We start from the raw sequence: 22217 nt of genomic DNA, 5'->3' as shown, positions 1-22217 counted from the left end.
GAAAATTTTATTTTCCAGTTCAGAATTGATTTCATGTAATTATCATTCAATTCAGTATTTTGTTATATATATGACATTGTATGACCATCCCATTATTTAATATATTTATTGGAATTCCGAAACCAGCTAATCACATATTGTTTCGTAGAACTCATTATAATGCCCGCAATCTGCTCTGTGAGGCCCGGTTCAGGGTTCAATGCCGTTTGGCATAACCGACCGCCTGGCAACCCTGTGCACTTGTGTTGCTGCTTTTGCTGTGCTGCCTCTGCTGATGTTATGCCGCCTGTCTGCCAACCAGCCTGCCCCCTCCCCTGCCCCTGCCCCTGTCCCTGCCTCTGCCATCGAGTGTACGGCCATCAAGCCATTTGCCTCTGACAGCGCACACGATGCGGCGCACAAATATCGCCGAGCAGCCAGCGCACATACAATCCGACGTATGTACGGGCTATATATTTTTGTAGGTTATGTGTATATAGCTGGCGGTCGGTGGAGCGGTGTGAGTCAGGCATAGCGATTGTGGGAGAGAACGAACGAACCGACGAACGAACTTCGTCGGCGCAACGAAAACGAGCTTTGCTCTTCGGCCCTCTTTGTGCTCTATGTACGAGGCGGTTGTGTGTGGGGGAGTGTATAAATACAGTGGGTACTGTTGGATCGGAAAAGGTATCTGCAAGATACAGTTTATATATCTAAAACTTGTCTAAAATTAAAATGAATAGAATTAGGATTGGAACTGTAGACTATCTTACACTTGTATCTGTAAGATACATTTCATTTACATTTGATATACATTTGTATCTGTAAGATACATTTCACAAAAATATTTTATAAAATTAAAATAATAAGAAATATTATAGTAAGTGGTAACTGTAAACCATTTTAAATATTTTGAACTATGACATTTCCATGAACCAGATTGTAAGACATTAAACAAAGTATTTATGTAGATAAGTATAATAATTTAATAAGCCAAATGTTTTTTTTTTAATCAAAATAAAACTTTAAAAATGTTATGGCTATAATTTCTATGTTTATATATTTTGGATTTCCAAATAGACTGCACGAAATATGTCGTCGTGCCTTGTGGATTGAGTAAACATAGAATAGTACTGTAAAACGTGATAAAACAAAGAGTTCTCATCTGATTTCCAGTTGAACTTCTTAGCGAGTTCCACCTGTCCACACTGTACATAAAATGTTAAAACTCTGATTATGACGATGACGTTGGGCTGCGGGATGGGTGGTGGGGTGGAATGGAATCGGGATGGTGGATGGAGGGGTGGAGAGGCGGCGAGGGGAGGGCGGTTGGGAATCAGGGATGAGCAACGACAGCACAACAACAGAGAAGAGCAGAGCGCACACACAAAATAAAGCAGAGGAAGAAGCAGCAGCTACAGCTACAGCAGCAACAGCAACAGCAACAGCAGAGGGAAAAAAGTTTCAAATGGAAATTTTGAATTAATGAACGAAACGAAACGAAATGAACTAAACTGGTTTCATTTGTGCTCTGAGCTCAGAGTTGTTTTTGTTGCTTTTCGCCTCTTTCTCTCTGCTCGGCTCTGCCATTCTCGTTGTTGTTGTTGTTGTTGTTGTTGTTGTGCCGCTTTCTTGGCGGCCTGTACGTTTCTCATTTGAAAATATTTTCGCCTCGAACGAAAGAGGCTAATTAAGCCAAAGGAATTTCTCTGCAATTTCCAGCCAGCAGCAACAACAATTGAGTTTCGTACGTTTCATTTTGAAAACTTGTCGTCTTGGTAGTCAGCTGGGTCTTAAGTTTTCGTAGTTTTCGCTGGCAAGAGGAAGAGAGAGCAGGAAGTGAATGAGAACTCTCTTTTTTAAGGCTTTATTTATTTTTGCGGCGAAACGATCCGCAAACTTTAAATTCGCCGCATACGGATCGCTTTTGTTTATTGCTGTTGGTTATGCTCGCTTTTCAAGGCAATCAGGTGCAATAGGTTTTCGCTCGGCGGTTCCGAATGGTCGCCTTTTTAGCAGAGTTGTTGTTCTGCCGCTGTTGCTGCTGCCACGAAGCAACAACAAACTCCGGCCAAAGCGGAAATGAATGGATCGGATCGGTTTGGATCGGATCGACCGATGACGATAGGTTCGCGGGCAGGCGAACAAGTGCAGAATCGACCAGGAACAAGTTCTCTATGGGCTTAATGAACGATTTTTTCTGAACACTGTGGGAAAAAGCAGCTGTATTATAATTTTTATTGTTTTTCAGAGTGGGTCCTAATACATTGGCTTTTAAAGATCTTATAAATGTGATTGTTAAGATAAATCCTCTTTTTAACCCTACATTGCAATGATTCCTAGATTCGACGACAACGTATTCGTTTCATTAAATATTTATTAAAAAAACAAAAGCCAAAAATTCAAGAAGAACTATAAGAAAGCAATAGTTTAAAATAAACGCGAAATCACAAAGATCTTGTACAAATCATCCAGATCTTTCGAAATATATATTTTATATGTTTCTTTTAACTCCTCTACTAAATAAATAAATACAGCCCTTTATTACACAAAGCAGAAAACATTTAATACAAAAGATACAATTCTTAAACCTTATAATCTCTAAATTGTCATAATATTATCAGTTAATCGTCTGTTAGATAACCTTCCCCAAAAAAACCTACATCTACCTATAAGCGTAGATTGCCAGATATTTATCCTTTTTTTCTTTACTTTGAAAACGGTTTGTTTTGTAGTATTTCTACCCTTTTTTCTCAGTGAAGGGTAGTTGTCTGCTACCTCTGCAGTTGATTATTGTTCCTGGCACAAGCGGCGAGTGCTTCCTGTTCGAATGCTTTCTTATCAGCAGGTTGCCCCCGATGCGATGCTATCGGTCAGGGTCGTCGGTTCGTGGAGTTCGTCGTCGCAGAGAGCAGGTTGCTCTGCTCCTTCCTTGCTCCTGCTCCTGTTGACAGATTGTATAATTGGCGTTGAATTGATTCGATTACTGAACGTCGCTTGTTCGCTCGCTCAGATTGCTTTTATTCTGCTTTATTTGCGAATGAGTTGCATGAAGTCCCCATATGCCCGTGCCCATGCGACACTCTTTGTGATGCAAGCAATAATTAGGTAATGAATCCTTTAAAAGAAAAATCTCGAAAAGGGTGGGCGTAATTAAATAGCAAGAAACAAATCATTTAATTATTTTCACAATACGCAGTACAGGTATTACGTGGCCAATTTAATGGGAAAACCGTTGTGCATAACTATCAATTTTCGAACTAAAACAAATATTGCAATGGGCCAACGGTGCAAATGTACTAATTTGATATCTGTATAGCAAAAGGCTTTTCAGGTATGGAATTACTTCATTAAAATGTAATCGAACGGACCCGGAAGAGATGTAAAAGGCTGAATCCTTTTCGAAATATTAAATAACAATTTAAATTTAAGAGTTCGGCGGTTGAGTGCAATTTTGTATAACGATTACTTAAAAGGTAAGAATAGGACACTTGTGACGAATATTTGTAGTATTTAATCATGATCAAAACTCATAGAAGAAAAGATATCTGATATAATGAGTTAAAAGTAAATAAAATGGTAAATTAAAAGTAAGCTATGCGTTTGCCAATGACGGTCTCTGATAAAAGGTAAAAGCATTCTCCTTGGATTGAATAACCCAAAGAATTCACCAAAAGGGTAATACCATTGAGCATATTTTAAAAAATACTACCTTGGTGGGGTGAGCTAGAATATATCTTTACTATCATATAATATATATGTATGTAGGATCATACGTATTCAGTTTTATAAATAGACTACAAAATCATTTCATCAAAAATATCTCGTATCAGCTAAAATTTTTCATAAAAATAGTATTTTATATCATAGTCTTAAGGAGTACCATAACTAACTTCCCAGTTGACCATACTTAAAGCTCTTCCAATGGAAGCCAAACATACAACTCGAAGGCAAGACTATGCAAAGCGGACACCTGTTTTTGCAACACGATCGCTATTGTTGCTGCGGTGCTGCGATGTTGCTGCCGTGGATGTTGCAGCAGTTGGTGGCACAATGGTGGTGGTGGTGCTGAAAAGTCCTCCTCCTCCTGCTTTTCCACCTCCCCCCGCTATTTTTGCCACTCGGGCCATTTATTCAGCATTCAAAACTCGTCTAAATCTAAACCGAAGCAACATGTGTGTTGTTTGCCAGTGAGTGAGTGCCGGCTAGCTTTCAATGGGACACGTTTGGTGGGGGTGGTTAGTACAGTAAGGTGGGTGGTGGTGTGTGTGTGCGACGGGGGGTGGTGTCCTCGGGGGGTGGCGCAGCCTCTGGGCCACTGACATATGTGTGAATAGCGAATGCTGGCAAAATATTTGCACGACGCAGCCTCGCCAAAACACACGCACACATATTTAGAAAAGCTAACGGCAGACGCAGCGCGTGTGGGCGGTTGCGCAACGTCGCTGCTGCTGTCGCAGCCTCTGTCTACGTCGCTGCCTCAGTCGACGTCACTTGCATTGAACTCGGAAGTAGACGCAATAGAAATAGAAAATAAAAATAAAAATAAAACCAGTTGGCGACGCGGGCCAACATGCAACATCAACATCATAACATATTCAAATCGCCAACAGCGCTGCCAGTGGCATTGTAACAGCAGCGTCGACGTCGACTGCGCAGCATTCGAAGCTTTTACTCTCACGTGAAAAGCGATTTTTTATCACCGCCACGCCGTTGTTTTGATTTATTTCGCTGCTCTGCATCGCGTCACGAATTAAACTAAACAACCGAAGTGGCACACAAACGGAACTCCCAACGCTGCCGATACTCAGGAAATATCTGGTAGTGGGGGCGATTCGTCTCGCTCCACATCTGCATTCCACTTGCAATGATCGATCGAACGATCGATTGGCCGATTAAGATGCCAAATTACGCTGTGAAAGATGTCAGGTAACCCTGAAGATAAGGAAAAATACATCATAGATCTTAAGAGGATCGGAAAATGTCAGGATATTCAGATGCTAAGATAGAATATGTAGTTTATAAAAAAATGGTTATGATAGTTGGGTTACAAATACTTTTAATTTTTTTTTAAGAGTTCCCTATTGTTAGAATAGTTCCCTATTTAGAAAATATGAGTGATTTACCATTTGGTTGGTATCTGATCAATTGATAACCAAGTCTGAAAATAAATTGTTATCGCCTCAAAGTATCTCTAAAGAAAATGGCTTTTCATATTTCATATTAGGAATACTATTCTTTACATGCTTAAGCCCCTCTATACTTTCTTAGAGTTCATCAACAGTAAGGCACCTTTATAGCACCTAGTAAAATCATATGAAATAGCATACTTTCTAACTCAAAAGAATTTTCCAACGTTTTCGGATTATAGTTTAAACCTCAGGAGGATCATAGATCAGAAACACCCTGATATTTGCCTAGAGATCCAGAACAGTTTGATTTCATTGTAAGCCCCAGTACAGTCAGCACTCCCCGCGAAGTACGATAACCGATAGCGATAGCCCTCGACCAGTTGCATGTCCGTCATCAGCTGGAACGGAACCCGTACTTCGTACTACCTTTCTACCCCTGTCGATGGGGAATAAAAAATAAACCCCATTTCTCGCTCGCCTCGAAGTAATGACATCAGCGACTGAGACGCGACAGAGACGGAAGCAGCGGAGCCAGGATACGGCAAAATATGCGACGCAAAATTGGTTGGGTCGGGTTGGGTAGGATTTTGTTTGGGTTTGGGTTTTCGGTGTGCTATGGGTACGGCACTGCATTGCCATTCCATTTGGCGAGCCAGCAGCGCAACTTGAAAACAATCAGTCAGCGTTGGTCCGCAGCCTGCGACGGACTGCCCGACTTCTCCTCCGCTGACCTTCAATCAAGGAAAGAGTTCGCTCTTCGCCTTTTGGCCAGGCGAATTAGAATTGGCGCGCTTTTAGCCAATATACATTATGCTGTTGTTTTATTTGTATTTTTTAGCGACTTTTTTGGGCCAAAAGAGATAAGCTCGGCGAAAAGCAGGGAAAAAATAAAAAATGTTTCAAGGCGAAATTCGCACAGCAATCTTGGCAATAGCGCATAAAATAGCACAGAGCGCACACGAAGCGGGCAAAAAGTACCTGGCAGATACAGATACGACTGCCAGTGTGCGGACCGAACCAGTCAGCCAACATCTGAGATACAGATACGAGCGCACCGCTGAAATAAACAAAAATGTTTCAACAAAAAAGGGGGATGGTGAGGGGTGTGCCGAGGGAGACGAGAAGAGACGACGCCGACGTCGCCAGCGAAACACCAACAGCAACAGCAAGCAACTCGAGTTCAGTTTTGCTTTTCACAGCGAGCGTTTCAGTCGCTTTGGCTCAGTTTGCTTTGTCGCTGCCTTCGCCGCATACCACTCGCAGACACGTACATACATATGCCCATGTGGAAATGTACCTTTATATAAACGAAACGAAAACGAACGACCCGATACGAAACGAAACGAAACGAAATCCCAACTGACAAGCAAGACTGACACACAGATACACGCACACACAACGGCGAGAGATACGCCGTTGGTGGTGTTGGTGTAGACTGTTAGTCAGCGCTTGTGCGGCACAGGGTTGCCATATGGTCGGGAATCCACTGGCTGTCGGGTTGGGAAAATTACTGGGTTTTTGGATCAATATGAGGGAATTTAAGCTATGAATCTTTATTTTCGATTGTCAGGATACCATTAATAATAACTGACTTAATATATATCACCTTTTAGAGTTATTTTTTATAAATAGACAACATAGAATAATAATATTAATAGTTTATTATACATTACCAATTTTATTATTAACACTTTTAATTACTTATCCGTTTTTTATATAAACCAATGCAAATTGCATCTGCAAAGTAAAATATTAGAAAACTCATTCTTTATAAATAGGTTGGATTTGGTTTAAAAGAAGGTTTTCTCAGAAGTTAGATCATTTTACAAAAATTTTATTTTCTATGTTCTGTTTATCATCCATTACAATATTCTGGAGTGAACAAGAGTTACTAAATAAATTATTTTTATACCCACAATAAAAATAACATCATTTTATATTTACTTTCAATGACTAAGAAAGAATACTGCTACTGGGCAGTGCTATCAAGCTTTATGAGCAAACGTTAAATATAATATTTTCTTTCTGCATTGTACATACTTGAAACATGACAAATAATATTGCATTCTGATAAATTATGAAATATAAGCTTCAAGGACAATCCCTGCAAGCAAAAGGGCGATATTTCTATCGCCTGTCGTCCAGAAGTCACTTCTTAGTAACTTCTGCGCGATAGAAACGCGATAGAACACATTTTACAAAAACAAAATATACATGTATCGCGAAGAAGTAACTTCCAAGTCACTTCTGGACGATAGAAAGGCGATAGTACACATTTTACAAAAACAAAAAGGGTCGGGATCGCGAAGAAGTAACTTCTGAGACACTTCTGCGCGATAGAAAGGCGATAGTACAGATTTTACAAAAACAAAAAGGGTCGGGATCGCGAAGAAGTAACTTCTGAGACACTTCTGCGCGATAGAAAGACGATAGTAGTGAGTAAAACACGCGATAAAAAGAGGTCGCGGTAATTTTCCGTTACCCCTTTTTTTCAGAAAATTTTTTGGGTCTTCCTTTTGACCCACGCCGTTATTTTTCGCCCGAGCATCATTTCGTTGCGTGATTTGTCTGTGAACAGTGCGGTTTTGTATCAAATTTGTGCGTTTTAAAAATATACCTTTGTTTTTTTTTAAATGTTTTTAATTGTTTTTAATTGCGTGCGAAATTACGTGCTTATCGTGAGATGTACGAATATGTAAACCTTTATTCGGACAAGCTAGCTGTGGACATTAGTTGGTGTGTAACTGCGGAGAAACCCAGCATCCAACGATTCTCAACATATTTCATTGTAAAAGGTAATGTCTTCTAGTTCATTTTTACTTAGAGTGAACAAAAAACAATTTTGGTTTCTGTTTCTTTTAGAAATGGTTATAAGTAAATTTCTTATGTCGACGGAGCTGGACCTAAATAACATTGTTCAGCAAAATTTCCTACATGCCATGGACCGTGTATACAAGCGGACAAAGCACGTATACAAAAAAATAAATGCAAAATATTAAAAGTAAAAAAAAATATGTTTTTATACAAGATTTTCCAATTGGGAAAGACTCTTCTAGGTATCTTCTACAAGCATATGTAAAGTCACTTTTGAGTGACTTCCATAAGTGACTTCGGCGACACTTCCAGAAGTGACTTTGGCGATATCGCATTCGGATCGCGGAAGTGACTCCCGTCGGGAAGAAATGTGCCACTTCGGCGACACTTCTAGGAGTGACTTCGGCGACACTTCCAGAAGTGACTTCGGCGACACTTCTAGAAGTGTCGCCGAAGTGGCACATTTCTTCCCGACGGGAGTCACTTCCGCGATCCGAATGCGATATCGCGGACGATCGTTTTCATCTTCTAGAAGTCACTTAATAGTGCCTTCCGCGATAGAAAATGCTTGCAGGGATCATGCTAATAAAAGAGCTCCCTGTCAACACAAGCAGTCTTTAAAAACCCTACGATCAGCACTCGAAATGTCAAAACCCCAATCGACTTTCGAATCGAGCCGGAAACTCTGGCAACGCCGCCTGTATCTTTTGAATACCCGCTCCCACAATCGAACCGGCGGGCCAAAGCGCCTGGTTTGGTTTGCTTTTGGTTTGCACAACGTTTCGCTTCGCTGTTCGTAGTTCGTTATTCCGTAGTTCGTTATTTCGTTGTTGGGATTTCTGCTTTGCGTTGCTGTGCTGGGCTGAAACTCTTGGCTGGCAACGCCGCTCGGCCTCACACACAGCTGGCAATGCCCCTGTATTGTGTGTCTGTATGTGCTCTCCTCTCCACTCCTCTCGCTCTCCTCCCACCCAACAACGCTCTTGCTCTCCTCTCCTCTCAGCCCCGCTGCCGTCCAAAAACTCGTTCAGTTTCAATGCTTTTACATAAGTGCGCGTCGCGGAAGAGAGACGGGAGTATATAGCGCGCCTGCTTGCGCTCACGAGTGCTGCTTGTACAGGGGTGCATTTACTTGCGCCTGTGTGCGTGCCTGCCGTTTGGCTGCCTGCTGCCTGCTTCTTGAGCGCCGAGCGTTTTATTTGTGATTTTAGCACGGCGCTGCGAGGTCCACGTCGCTCTTTCGCTCCGTGCCCGCCAGACAGCTCCAATTCGAAAACGACGTAAACTCAAAACAGCCAGCCGTTCGCCAGGCGCGCGTAATTCAAAGTTATCAAACTCGAAACAGTGATTTTCGGGATCGTATGAGAGTGCATGTGAAACATACATATAAACGTGAAAATATAATATTCGAAATAGTGCACTTTTGGGGAACATAAACGATATCGATATCAGCCATGTCGTCCAAGTTCTGTGATGCCGCTCTGGGCCGCTCCTACGCCTGCTCGTCCCGCTTCCCTTTGGGACACCTGCTGGCCGCCCTCTGATCCGCCCAGGACCACGCCCGCACGCCCAGTGACTGACTGACAGGGATCGTACCGCCCTGAACATAAACTCCAACGCGTTACCTTTTTTTTCGTTTTCCATCTATTTGGATATAAACGTTGTGAAACTGAGAACGGCCCAGCCGAAAATGTGCACTGAGGTGAGTCTCGAAGATCCTATGAGGATTGGGGTCCCAAAAATAGTTATAAGAAAATTGGGTTTTGGGGGTATATCACAAAGAGAAATCCTTATATACTGAGTTTAAGTGATCGTATTTAGTGAACGTGAATAGGGTTTAAGTAATTGTTATTTGGGTGGGTCAATATATGAGATCTTCGATATTGTATAATTGTTAATAAATCTTACAAGGGATAATTCCAAATATCTTTAGATTTTATTATTTTATTTAAAAACAAACAAGTTAAAAATTTTAATGTAATGCCAACAAAATAAACATTCGTTTTATGAAACTCCACTAAAAATATTCGGGAAATCCCTCTTAAGAGTTCAAAAATAAGTAAGATTAGGGCGAACATCTCAAGTTCCTTGGTAACCCCAATTGCTCAGACTGACTTATCAGCAACTTGAACTTGCCGCAAGTTGAGTTTCAGTACGTCTTTGGATTGATAAGGCGACTTAGAGGTTGCGCCTCCGCCAATTGGGGAATAGGAATCTCTCAGGTGGCATACCGCACCTGCAACGCCGCCTTGCGAAATGCGCGTAGCTTCAACATGTGGTTTTGTGCCAGCTTATTGGCAATGCGTGGGCGAGGGTTTTTGCCCCAGTGGGCGGTGCGATGGTGCCTCAGTGAGGGTGGTGCTCTGGGCATGACATGCAAACTTAGGTGGTGGATAATGCGAGTAAGGAGGGCTATCAGCAACAACAAAGGGACGTGGCAGCGAACCCAAGAACCCAACAATGCCCGCTCTCGGTGGCTGCTGCCATTCAGCAATGTAAACAATGCACAAGTTGCACGTGCAGCCAGCAGGCTGGCCAGTGCCCCCATTAACCCCCCAAAAACCCCTGCCAAAACACAGTAAGAAATGAGGTGACTCTATGGAAGTTAAGTAAGGTTTTTGTAAAACCATTAATATGAAGCCATATGGAAAGCTAGATATTTTCTATATCACAAATACATACATAAATACAATACTAAACTCAAGCTTTTATAATAATATTCCAAATTCACTTATTTTCTTTTTGGTAAAACAGATATCATATCATCTCTTGTTATTTTCCCAAAAAGATCAACAAAGTCTAGTCATTAACAATCCCTTACATGTTTGCTCAACTAAAACAAGAGTTGTGTTTTGGGTACTGGTAATTGTGGGGTTCCCCGTATCTTGGTACAAACACTTGCCTGCTTTTCAGTGCAGTAATAACAGTCTGAGCTGCTGGCAGTCCTTCTCGCTCGCACTTCTGTGACCAGGCCAGGCATCATGCAGCGCCATCTATTGGCACACATTCGCACAATATGCTAAATAGCTGCGGCCAGCGTCGCAGTCGACGTCTCAGCCGCGTCGCTGTCGCCGGCTAAGCCGCTGCGTCGTCTAATGCAACGCAACAATTGGACAGCAGAAGCAGCAAAAGCGGCGGCAGCAGACAGCTGACTTTTGGGGCCGTTTAATTAATTACATGCAAACGCTCTTTTTCGGCTCTCCCTCATGCTTGCTCTCTCTGCCCGCCTCCGCCTCCACTGCCCCTCTCCCTCTTGGCCTGCCTGCTCCCCCGCAGAAAACAGCAACAAACTTTTTGGCGTCGCCGTCGGCGTCAGCAGCGTCATTGCTCTGTTTACGTTTTCTCTTTCGTTGGCGGCAGCGGAGCAGCTCGTATTAATTTCTTAGTTCTTTCGACAGTAAAGAAAAGTTGTACAATGCGTTTAGGTCATGGGAAATTTGCCGGGCAGTTGGTGGAACCAAAATAGAAACTCTAAAATATGCTATCTCTCAAATAAATGGATTCTAAGTTCAGGTTTGCTAGATCTTTATTAGGTTTCGAATCCAAACTTTGGAGGATACATAGCTTGAATACTTAAAGTATAATATTTCCCTTTAAAATTTCTTATGGTAATAGGGGATTTGTCTGGTAGTTGGTGGAACCAACAAAACTATCTCTAGCTCTAACTATTTTTAGGTTTGTTAAGACTACATTTGGAGGATGGGTAGTCAAAAGCCCTTAAAATATAATGTTTCCCTTTTATATTTTTAATACAAAAATATCTATGAGTCAATAATTTGATGGGGTAGTGTCTTATTTTACACGAAGTTGTATCACTAAAACCTTTTGATATTGAAATAGAATAGTGTCCCTAAATCTGGTTAGAACTATAGATATCCCTACTTTTAACTCGAAATCGAATAGTTATGATATATGTAATCTCCCTTGATACCACACTTTATACATTTTAAAATGCATTTCTCTTAAAAATAACCCACTCCAATTATTGTTCAAAATTTAAAATTGTTTAGCTTGAACCGATAAAGGGAAGTAGAACCCCAAATGAGATGTCAAATCCTCAAGTGAGGATTTGTATAGACCTTTCCTTTCCGAGTGCCGTTTTGACTGGAGGAAGTTGCAGTTTCGAGTGGAAGTAATCATTGAGAAAACCCCGCCTGGCACCTTTCTCTATTGCACAATGATCGGTTTTGATAAATGCAACGCACACCTTAACCGCACCATCGATTGTTTACCTTTTCCCGAAGCCCAAAGGGCATTTCCCATTCGATGCAGCCTTGATTCTTAGCGCCTTATCTTCGTTCCTTTCTTGTTCTGCTTTTTTAATTGTTCTTTATGGTTATGTGCTGCGCTGAATGTTGTTGTTGTTGTTGTTGTTTTCGTTCCTCTTCGTCGTTTCGCCCGCTCGTTTGGGGTTTTTGGGGTGGTGCAAATTCCGGCACGAGACTTAATTCACTTAATTGAGCAGGCAGAGCCGCTGGCAGCGACGCCAGCTGAGGCAGCGACTGCAGCTGAGGCCGAAGCAGAGCCACTGGCCGCGTGGCCTGGCAAATATAATAGTTTGGAGTTGGCGCCGGACCGGCATGGCACGGATACATGGGCCGCCTTTGCTGATTTCACTTTCAGATACATTAACACAAGTGCGCTGAAATGCGCGCGCCTTTTGAGTTATTGGTAGCAGCGGAGGCACTGGCAGCAAAATGCGACGTCGACAGCGCAGCCTCCTCCTTGGTTGCCCATTTTCTTTGGCTCTTCGATTTTATGAATGAAAATCGCGACTTGGTTGGTTTGGTTTTGGTTACGCTTTGGTTGCAGCATATAGCATATAGCCGCTGTTATATTTGCATGTGTATGTTTGAGCCAGCGAAGGATACGCACACACACACACATGTGTCTGGTGTCTGGGGCAGCCATAAAATAAATGCCTTCAGGGGGCTTAAGCCTCGCTTCTGATTCGGAGGGGGGTATATATATGTGTGTGCCCCATTAATACCATTATCCTTGGCTCTTCTGGCTCCCTTAATTTGCCCTCGCATCTTAACTTGTTGCCGGCTCCTTGGGTCAAGTGCAACACGAAAACGCAAATTGCTCAATGAAGAATGTATAATCAAATAAAAAAAAAAAGAGAAAAAAAAGAGGAGGAGTTGGTATTTCTTTTTTCCTTCGTTTGTTGTGGTGCCAGTCTTCTAAAAATGTAAACAAAAGACTGTTAAAGAAGGGGTCGACGAGTGCTGGCACCACGTCGCATGAGCAATTTGGGTCCCAGTCACGACTTGTGTCGTCCCGCAGGTGAAAAACTAAAGAATCCCAGGTTAAGCTAAGGAGTTGGTGGATGGTGACTTGCTTGAATGGAATAGGTACTTCCAAAGGATAGTCTTAAGACAATATTCCTCCGAACTTCCTCATATTTATCTATAGTTAAAGCTCCAATATAAATCAATTCAACCTTATTTCTTAGCCCTTAACCAGATATAATCTATGTCAGCTATACTTAGAACTGCTGCCAATTGCTTTATCATTGAACGTTTCTAATATCAATCGGTAGTCATTCCCCCAACAATTAATATTCCCGTTGCCGTATTAGCCCTCATATAACCGAGCCCCCCCTGTTAATGACTTTCGATTGGCCGAGGGTTAAGTTCAGAGCCCAAGATAAGAGAGCCTATCATAAGCGGTGGGTTCAACAAACCTCAAGTTGGCTAGTTAAGGGATTTGAAGGTACACAGATCGCTAAAGCGATTCCAGAACTTGTGCTTATCGCTGATGACATTGCAGGTTGTTCCGTTGTCAACAGCTGTTTTGACCACAACAGAGAGCGTGGCAAGTTGTCCATATAGCTCTCAGTGTGCCTCTTTGGGGTCCGGGTCCCCTGTTGACCGATTGAAAGATTTGCTCGCACCGAGAGCATAGCTTATATGGCAACGCGGTCTTGACTTGACTTGGCTTAATGTATGCCCACACATCCACGGGCAACATACAAAGACAGCTGGCAGCGGCGAGTTGTGGCACGAAATCTTATCAATGAATGCGCATCACTTGCACTTGTTTGCACCACCCAGAGGGGGGATGAGTATGGCTATATGGCTATATGGCAATGGCTATGGCTATGGGTTCGGGGAATTACCGGCTGGCGACGACGTAAATGGTTCGACGATGACGATGACGACGGCCGTGTGATGATGACGTGACTCACAGACGGTCCAGAGTAACAACAACAACAGCAGCAACTACACGTGCAGCTGTCCAACTACCAATGCACTTGCACACGCACACCATTAGCATTATTAAATCGCCAGCCGCAAATTTGCGGTTGCGTCACCTACTTAACACGCGGAGCCAGGGAACATAGACCATGGACGATGGCCAGTTGGGAAACTCAGAGGGTAGGGGGGGAGTTGATGGGGGTGGCAGGGACAGGAGCAGCATCCGTGAGTTTGCTTAAGGATAACAGCACAACGAGAGCGCCAACGAAAATTTCCATTAAGCCAAATTAAAGTTATCGTGAGCAGAGCAGCAGCAGCGGCAGCGACACAGCAAGGCTAGCTGCCCTCTTGGCCCACCACTACATGGTCCACCCCAATTCACCACCCACTCAAGCGCACTGGCAGAAAAATGGGAGCAGGTCTAAATCATTTAGAATTATATTATATTATAGTATTTATAAGATCTCAGTTTTCATTAGTTATGGTTATAGGAAAATACTGTTAGAGATAGCATTGATATCATAAGGCTGCTTCATCGTTTACATAAATATCTTATGAAACACGAATATATCTAAGGATTTTGGGAATCCCCTGCGATTTGATTTTCCTCTGTGCACTTTTGTTCGTCCTGCCTCTTGCCGCCTTGTCCTCGCTTCCATTTTCATTTCTCTCATTGCTGTCCTCTCTGACACAACTGCCCCACCACCCAACCACCTACACAGCAAAAAAAGGGGAAGGTGGCGGTGGAGTGGTAGGAAGCATTCCATCTCTCTTTCTCTCTTCCCCACTCTCTTTCTCTTTCACCCAGCCCACGTAGTGGTGTACGTGCAATTGGAAAAGTGGTTTTCATACTAGTGGATGGCCCAAAACCACCACCACCAGCGCCGACAGCAGCGCAGCACCACCACCATCAATCCACCATCCACATCCACCCATAACCCAGCGTATTCCTCGTCCTGTTTGGTAGGCTTTATATTATGCCAGAACTTGGGGGGCTAACGGGATGGACAGTGGGTGGCATAGCATTTCACCCAATTTCATTATATTTGCCAACGTTTTTAGCTTTTATACGTCACACGGCATATCTCACCACACCCAACACTATGAGTATTCTGAGTGGGTGGCTTGGGTTGCTTTTATAAGGGGGATATCGGAGTATGGAGGGTCGTACGATAGAGAAAAGCCGGCTCGACTTTACTGCGCAGGGTCGCCAACTCGACTCGATGAGAGGGGTTAAGATGAGGCGAAGGATATAGGAGGGGTGAAAAGGGTGGTTAGGTGGCTGGGTGGTTGGGTGGCTGGTATATGGCTGTAGGTGGTTTTCGGCTGCCAGTGCTGCCAACCCATTATTATAAAGAATATAATATTATAATAATGTCAGGCATAAAGTGCCAAAGAGAGACGGGAAAACGCAGGGAGAGGGTGCTTCGGAAAGAGGAAGAATCACCCAAACCCGTGGGCGCTGATGGAGCTTACACACACACTGCCACATCGAAAACTTGTGTGTATGTGTGCAAAATAAGGTTATTTTATAAACAGTTCAGGGTGTTATAAGGGGGGACAGCCACCGGAGGAGGGTTGTCTGTATGTGTGGGCGGCCGTATCGAAGTAGAGCCGAAATATAGGAGTACGGGTGGCCGGGAGTTGGCGTCATAGTCACGGCTGGGCGCTCGTGGGCGGACATGGGTTAAAGCGGCAAGGCAGCCCTTAAAGAGCGTTAGCCATAGAACCGTTAAATAAAGGACACGCAGATTGCGTTACGCGATAAAGCCTGAAGTTGAAGATCAACTGAGATTGGAAATGGAATAAAAGCAATGGAAATCGCTTAATCATGGTTTTGGTCATACGTTCTTTAGATCACTTATGTGATATTAAAGACTTTGTATTGAAATAAATATTATTTTGAAGAACTTAACTTATGTCGGTATATTTTTAAAATTTATTTTTAATGATCAACATCAAAAAAATGAACTTGTTTTGAATTTTTGAAGAGAGGTCACTAAATAAAAAGAAGAGATTGTTATGGATAAATTACTTTTATTATTTATCAGGTTATTTAGTACAATGAAATTCTCTTAAAAATTATGACAGCCTTATAAACAAACAACTATACTTCGAAACACTCTTCACATTTCGATTGCCTCATGCAATATATGCCATAGGAAAATGCCAGGGGCCAACCTTGGTTCGATCCGTTAGCTTTGTGCCGCTGCGCTGGCGAGTTAAAATCCGAAACCGATTCAAACTACGTGAATTTGCGCGCGCTACGCTGCGGACGTTGTCCGACATCCGACGAATATATCCAACATCCGTTATCCCACCACGCTAGCATAGCAAAGCAGCAACCTTCGCTAAATCGAGCGTGCGAGGCCGTACTTACCACTTGCCACCACTCACCACACTACTGAAAAGTGGGGGGTTGCGATATGATGATGGGCTTCGCTTTGGGGTGGGATTCGTCGTCCCCTTTGAGATTTTTGCCATTCTAAGCGAAACGCACTAGAAAAACGGTCGCCGTAAGCCTCTTCTTCTTCTTCTTGTTCCTCATTCTCCATCGCTGCTTCTTCTTCCTTAGCACTTCGAGTGTTTTCGAAACGCAAAAAAAAAGAAACAAAAATATTTTCAACAAAAATCGGAACGCAACACTGCCAAGTCAGTCGTCGCCGTTTGTCGTTGTTGTTGCCGCCATCATTTATTTTTCGTCGTTTCTTTTTTTTCCTGCTACGTACTACAAAATTAAACTCGAACGAACGAACGACGAACGTTCGCTTGGCTCCGTGCTTTTGGAACGGCAAAAGTTGCGATATTACGTCCCTCGCTATCAACAGCACAGCACAGCAAAAGCAGCAACAACAGCACAGCAAAAGCAGCAACAACAACAGCGAACAGAGAGACAGCGATGGCAGCTCTTACCCTGTACAGTGTACATGCATATACACGAACAAACGATTTTAATACATGAAATTTTACTGTGCAGTATACACACACAGTGGTACATGCGAACGGAATACATACATACACACAGCACACTGGTTCCATCATCATTATTTACCAGCATTCGCTTTGTTGTTTTACCCTCGCTCGCCTCGCTCTTTTCTCTTTGCCTGCCTGTACCGCTCGTTCCCCTTCCCGTTGCAGCGGCCCACACTTTATTTTTAACTGTGCGACTGTACTTCGTGTGTCGGTCGTTCGGCTCTGCTCTCTCGCTCACACCTACATATAGACGAGCGAGCGTCTGTATGTAAGCGGTGAGTCGAGTCAGCAACATTGGATGTAGATGTGGATGTACATACGTATGGACGGGATGTGGAGTGGAGTCTTTGTTGGTTGGGGCTGTGTGTATATTTCGGTATATACATACATATATACCGACAGTTTTTTCCATGGTATTTTTCTCTTTTTTTTTTTGTAATTTTGTGTTTACCAAGCGGCTTGGTGAATGTTCGTACGTACGTACGCCTTGATAGCTGCTGTGCTGTTGTTGTTGCCCCGTCGTACACTGCGCGACGTGCAATTTGCGCAGTGTGCTGTCGCTCCGACAATTGTTAACGGCAATTGTTGTTGCTTGGCTCGGCGGTGGCTGTAGCCCTGGTTTCGATTCGGAGCCAGCGATTAGCGCACTTGACGCAATGCCCTGGCTCAACTCAACTCAACTCTCTTTGGTCTTCGCTCTCCGCGTTCTGCTCTCGTTCTCTTGTCTTATCAGCTGGCTTTGGGTTGATAAGAGCCGCACGGCAGATATTTAGCATGCAGATCGATGATCATCGGTTATCAGGCAGTGGGTTGTCAGTTGGGAGCTGAATTGGGAACATCTATAGTTCCGGGAAACCATCTGAAGGGGATCCCCATCCAAGGCGAGGCGTTGAAGGTTATGCAGGGAGATAGTACATAATATCTGTAGGATCGGTGATCGAAAGGTAGAAGGCCTAAAGATTTTTTAAAAGAAAAGATTTGAAATGATGTCTTCAAACCTAAGATATCTTTAAATTAGTTTAATTTCGATATGTAAGATTGTTAAAAACAATATTTAAAATGGATCCTCAGAATATGAATTGACACTGAATGTTATATTAAACTCAGATACAAATCTTAAAGGTACAATTTCCATATAGAAGTAGAACAAATTTGTTATTTCTCATGTTAAAATGAAATATTTCAATATTTGCCTGTACAAATAAGTTCCCACCATCCCATAAACGAGTTCTTATTAGCTGGGCTATCAATCGACCAACAGGTTGATTTCCTGGCAATTACCTTCCCATTTCGTATCCCCCGCCACTTGGCAAAGGTTCAATCACAGTCGAATTCGTCCTTAAAGTCTCGACAGTCGCAATGTCATATTGATGGATCGCTTGGGATGGTCAGGTAGTAGAAAGTGAGTGCTGTGCTGCAATCCTAGAAAAAAAACCGAAATTGAACCCGAACCCACTGGCGTGTCTAATGCGCTGCATCCTTTTCGGGGATTACGGTCCTCTCGACCTTAGGTAGAAATGCTCGAGCGAGCGACCCTTGGGCGGCTTACAAGGGATAGTGGATGAGGATGGGATGATGATATGGGTTTTGGGATTTGTGAGGGTCTCGACTCACGTTTCACGAAATGCCGTGTTCTGCACATCGCGTAAACAGCTGAGTTCAAGGAGGAGATGCTGGGAGGTATGTGGTGTGTGGTTCATTGACCAAAAGTCACCATTCTTAACCGAGGGGGGCTTTCCCCCACTTGCTCTCATGTGGGTAATGTATGCTGTATGCTGTCAGCTGTTCCCCCATTTCGCAAAAAGCACACAAAACACACACGTACGCAAAGTGGGAAGAGCGAGAGATGCCTTGCAAATTTTCAATGTCACCAATTGCGATGCCAACTTCGCTGTCGACGTCGCTGCTTATAAATCTTCGACATGAAGCGCAACAAAAAGCCGCAAAGAGCAAAAAAAAAAAGGAAAAAACCGAAACAGCAAGCGGCGCGCATTGAAAATTGCTCTAATTCGCCAAAAACAGCTGATTTGGTCGACGACGCCGCCGCCGTCGCTGTGGCTTCCTGCCTCTCTGCTGCCAATCGACGGCCCCACATCGACACGGGGACTCGGACTCGGACTCGAAACTCGGAATCGAAAACGGAATCGGGGGTTTTGTGTCTGTCAGTCGTGCGGCGAACTCCGTGGTGCGGCAACATGAAATGGCCGACGCAAAATATGCGCACATCAAAAAAGTCTGCCTCATACAAAGCAACCCACATACCATTAAGTCCCACCCCGAAAAGCATACCAATCCGTAGTCTTAGCCAAACTTTACTTCATAATATGGTATTAAAAATTACTTATCCTATCTTTAATTTGCTTATAAATGCAACAAACTTTTTAAAAACTAGTACCCGTAGTCTAATATGAACAACATAATCCAGCTAGATTCAAACAGATTATAAATGTTTACTTATAGAAAAAAGATTTTTTTGGTCTATATCAAATACTATAATATATCATGTATAGAAAAGATACTTTAAACAGTCCAGGTTTTTTGTCAAGATTATCTATACAAATATTAAATAAACAAAGTTGTCATAGTTCCAACATTTAAAAGATTGGTTTTTTAATTATATCACAATATTATAGCATAGTTTTCCAAAACTCAAATATTACGAATACTAACTAGCTACAGCTCGAGTTATGGAAGTTAAACAGTAGTGGGAAAGCCGGGCTCGGAAATCTTTCCGTTCCCACATCGTCATGTGCCGCTATAAGCAAATAGCTCGCCCCGCTCTGTTATTGTTGTGGGTGTTTGCGTTCAAAGTTTTCACCATGAGGGAGGGTAAAATAACTAAGCCAGCATGGGAAACTCCGAGACACAAGCCACCATATCGGCGTCATCTTGAGCTTCCCATCAAAACCAATCCACCAACTATGAAACTAAGAAACGAAACTAAGAGAGCCCGTGAAAGAAGAATGGGAGAGCGGGTGGTGCGTCTTCGTTGGTCTTCGTCTTCGTCTTCATCGTCTTCAATTCAATTCATTTTTATTATGATGAGCAGAAGACCGCTTCTTCTTCTTCAACTCCGTTGAACCCCAGCTCGCTGGTAATTTTTTTTATTATGCCTCATCGTCTTCTTCTTCTTGGGGCCGCGCGCTCTTTTTTATGTTTCCAAAGTTTCTTCTTCCTCTTTGGCTCGTACACTTAAATTGCTTTGGCGGAGATCGCGGCTTAAAGCCAAGCTAAAACCCAAACCCAAGCTCGAAAACCGAAACTCGGCTTTTTTGCTTCTACTTGTTATTTTATTTTTTCTTTGATGGTTCGGCTCGTTTCGCTGCTATCGCACGTTGTGCTGTGCGCCCCAGCCGAAGAATTCAAAGTGGGGCCCCCAGACCCGCTGCGACCGGAGTGGATCGAGCCCGAGTCAGAGCCAGAGTTTCAGAGCCCAGGCACTGGAGGTAGCGACAACGACAACGGCCACGGCGACCGACTTAAATGCTTGGAAACCGACTCTCAAGCGAGCACAGTGGAGTGGAATGGGGTTTATTAGAGGAATGCGTTGGGTTCGGAAATAGAGTATCTATAGGGTTAGAAATTATAATTAAATATAAGAGTTTCTTTAGGGTTAGATATTATTATCAAGTATTACAAAAATACAAGTTATCAAAATAAAGTTAGGATGGGTTTTGATATTAAAAAGTTATGGTTTAACAATGATGTAGTGTTATCAGTACAAGTAATGGTATGTTTTGAATTACGGAGAATTCTTTTGCATCATATTCTAATTTGTTGTTTCTCAGATATTAAAAAAAAGGTATAATTTGTATGTTACTAAATTTTAGATTGTTTTATATTAAAGCTATACATTTTTTGTAAGAAAATCATTATTGGACATTTTTCAGAAATAGGGGAATTAGTTTCTTTGGGTTATTATTATCTTTAGATTCTTTGGGTTATATCTACTTTTACTGTGGGCAACCAACATATAGAAACCATTTCTACTTCAGTTTAAGCCCACTGTGCCGTTGCCTTTGCCGTTGTCCCGGGCCCTGGCTCTTAGCTCTTGGCTCTGGCTTTCGGGCAAACATTTCGTTTCGAGTTGCTATATTGCTGTTGCTGTTGCTGCTGACGATGACTGGCTCCGGCTCTCAGGTTGGGTTGGTTTCTGTTCGCTGGCTGCCTGGCTGCTTGGCTGCCTGGTTGGCTCATAACCTGAAACTTGAATATTGTGGAATTTGAAGGTAGCGACGATGTTGCTGTTGCTGTTGGTATTGTTACTGCAGCAACAGCAACAGCAGCAGCAATAACAACTGCAGCGACGCTGCGTGCGAAGCTTTAGACTCGGGCCGTCAATTTGGAGCCAGTCGGAGCCGGGGACCCATGCCCCTCGCTCCGCCAATCTCCTCCTGCTTTTCAGTTTTCAGTTTTCAGTCCGCTGCCAGTGCCAGCTGAAACGAGTTGCTGGCGAAGCGTAAAATGCTGCTGCTGCTATTGCTGTTGCTGTTGCTGTTGTAGATGTTGCTGGTGGGTAAAAAGCAACGAACGCTTGACGGGGGACTGGCTTTTGTGTGTTGCTGCGGTGCCTGGTCGCTGTTGCCGCTTGAAACTGCCTGAGTGATGTTGGTGTGGCAATAAAAATCAACTTCCAGCAACATTGCCAGCGAACGCAGCTCGAAAATCATCATCATCATCATCATCATCACTGCCAGATAGTCAGCCTGTGAGCCAGTCCCCAAGATGATGGCCAGCATTGTATAAACGCTGTTGTTGCGGCTTATAATGATGGCCAGCATTTCTCCATTCGAACGAAAATTAGCGTAGAAAGTTTTCTTTTATTTTTGTTTTTTGTTTGGCTTGATGTTGATGCTCGCTTCTTTGGTTTTCCCGTTGCCAAGCTCAGCTGATGCGATTTGATTTGATTGGGTTTGGGTTTGGGTATGGGTTTGGGTAGTAGGGGGGCAGAGCTTTTAGCTGATTGGGTTTTTTAGCGCAGCTTTTAAGCGCACACGGCGTATGCGCAACGAGCTTCGCTCGCATTACACATACGACCAGTTGTCAACAGAACAATGAGCAATGAGTGAGCGCCGCCTCGCCTTTAAAACCAGCGATGATGATAAGAATGAGTCAGTCG

At 43.1% G+C, this 22217-nt stretch overlaps 1 protein-coding gene across 2 annotated transcripts in view; it reads left to right on the top strand.

Moving 5' to 3' along the window:
- LOC119548656 (RNA polymerase II degradation factor 1) overlaps positions 1–22217 on the top strand; it is a 39957-nt gene that overhangs the window by 12089 nt on the left and 5651 nt on the right. Inside the window, exon 1 of one of the 2 annotated variants that reach the window (XM_037856081.1) lies at positions 9123–9627. The exons of the other annotated variant lie outside the window; for it this stretch is intronic. Within the exon in view, the coding sequence (XP_037712009.1) occupies positions 9616–9627 (12 nt within the window). The 5' untranslated portion in view covers positions 9123–9615. Of the gene's footprint in view, positions 1–9122; positions 9628–22217 lie in introns of those variants that run through there. 2 annotated transcript variants of the gene reach the window in all.

Source organism: Drosophila subpulchrella, chromosome 3R (genome assembly GCF_014743375.2).
Source record: "Drosophila subpulchrella strain 33 F10 #4 breed RU33 chromosome 3R, RU_Dsub_v1.1 Primary Assembly, whole genome shotgun sequence".
In the NCBI taxonomy this organism is placed as follows: Eukaryota; Metazoa; Arthropoda; class Insecta; order Diptera; family Drosophilidae; genus Drosophila; species Drosophila subpulchrella.
This window is presented reverse-complemented; position numbering and strand designations above follow the sequence as displayed.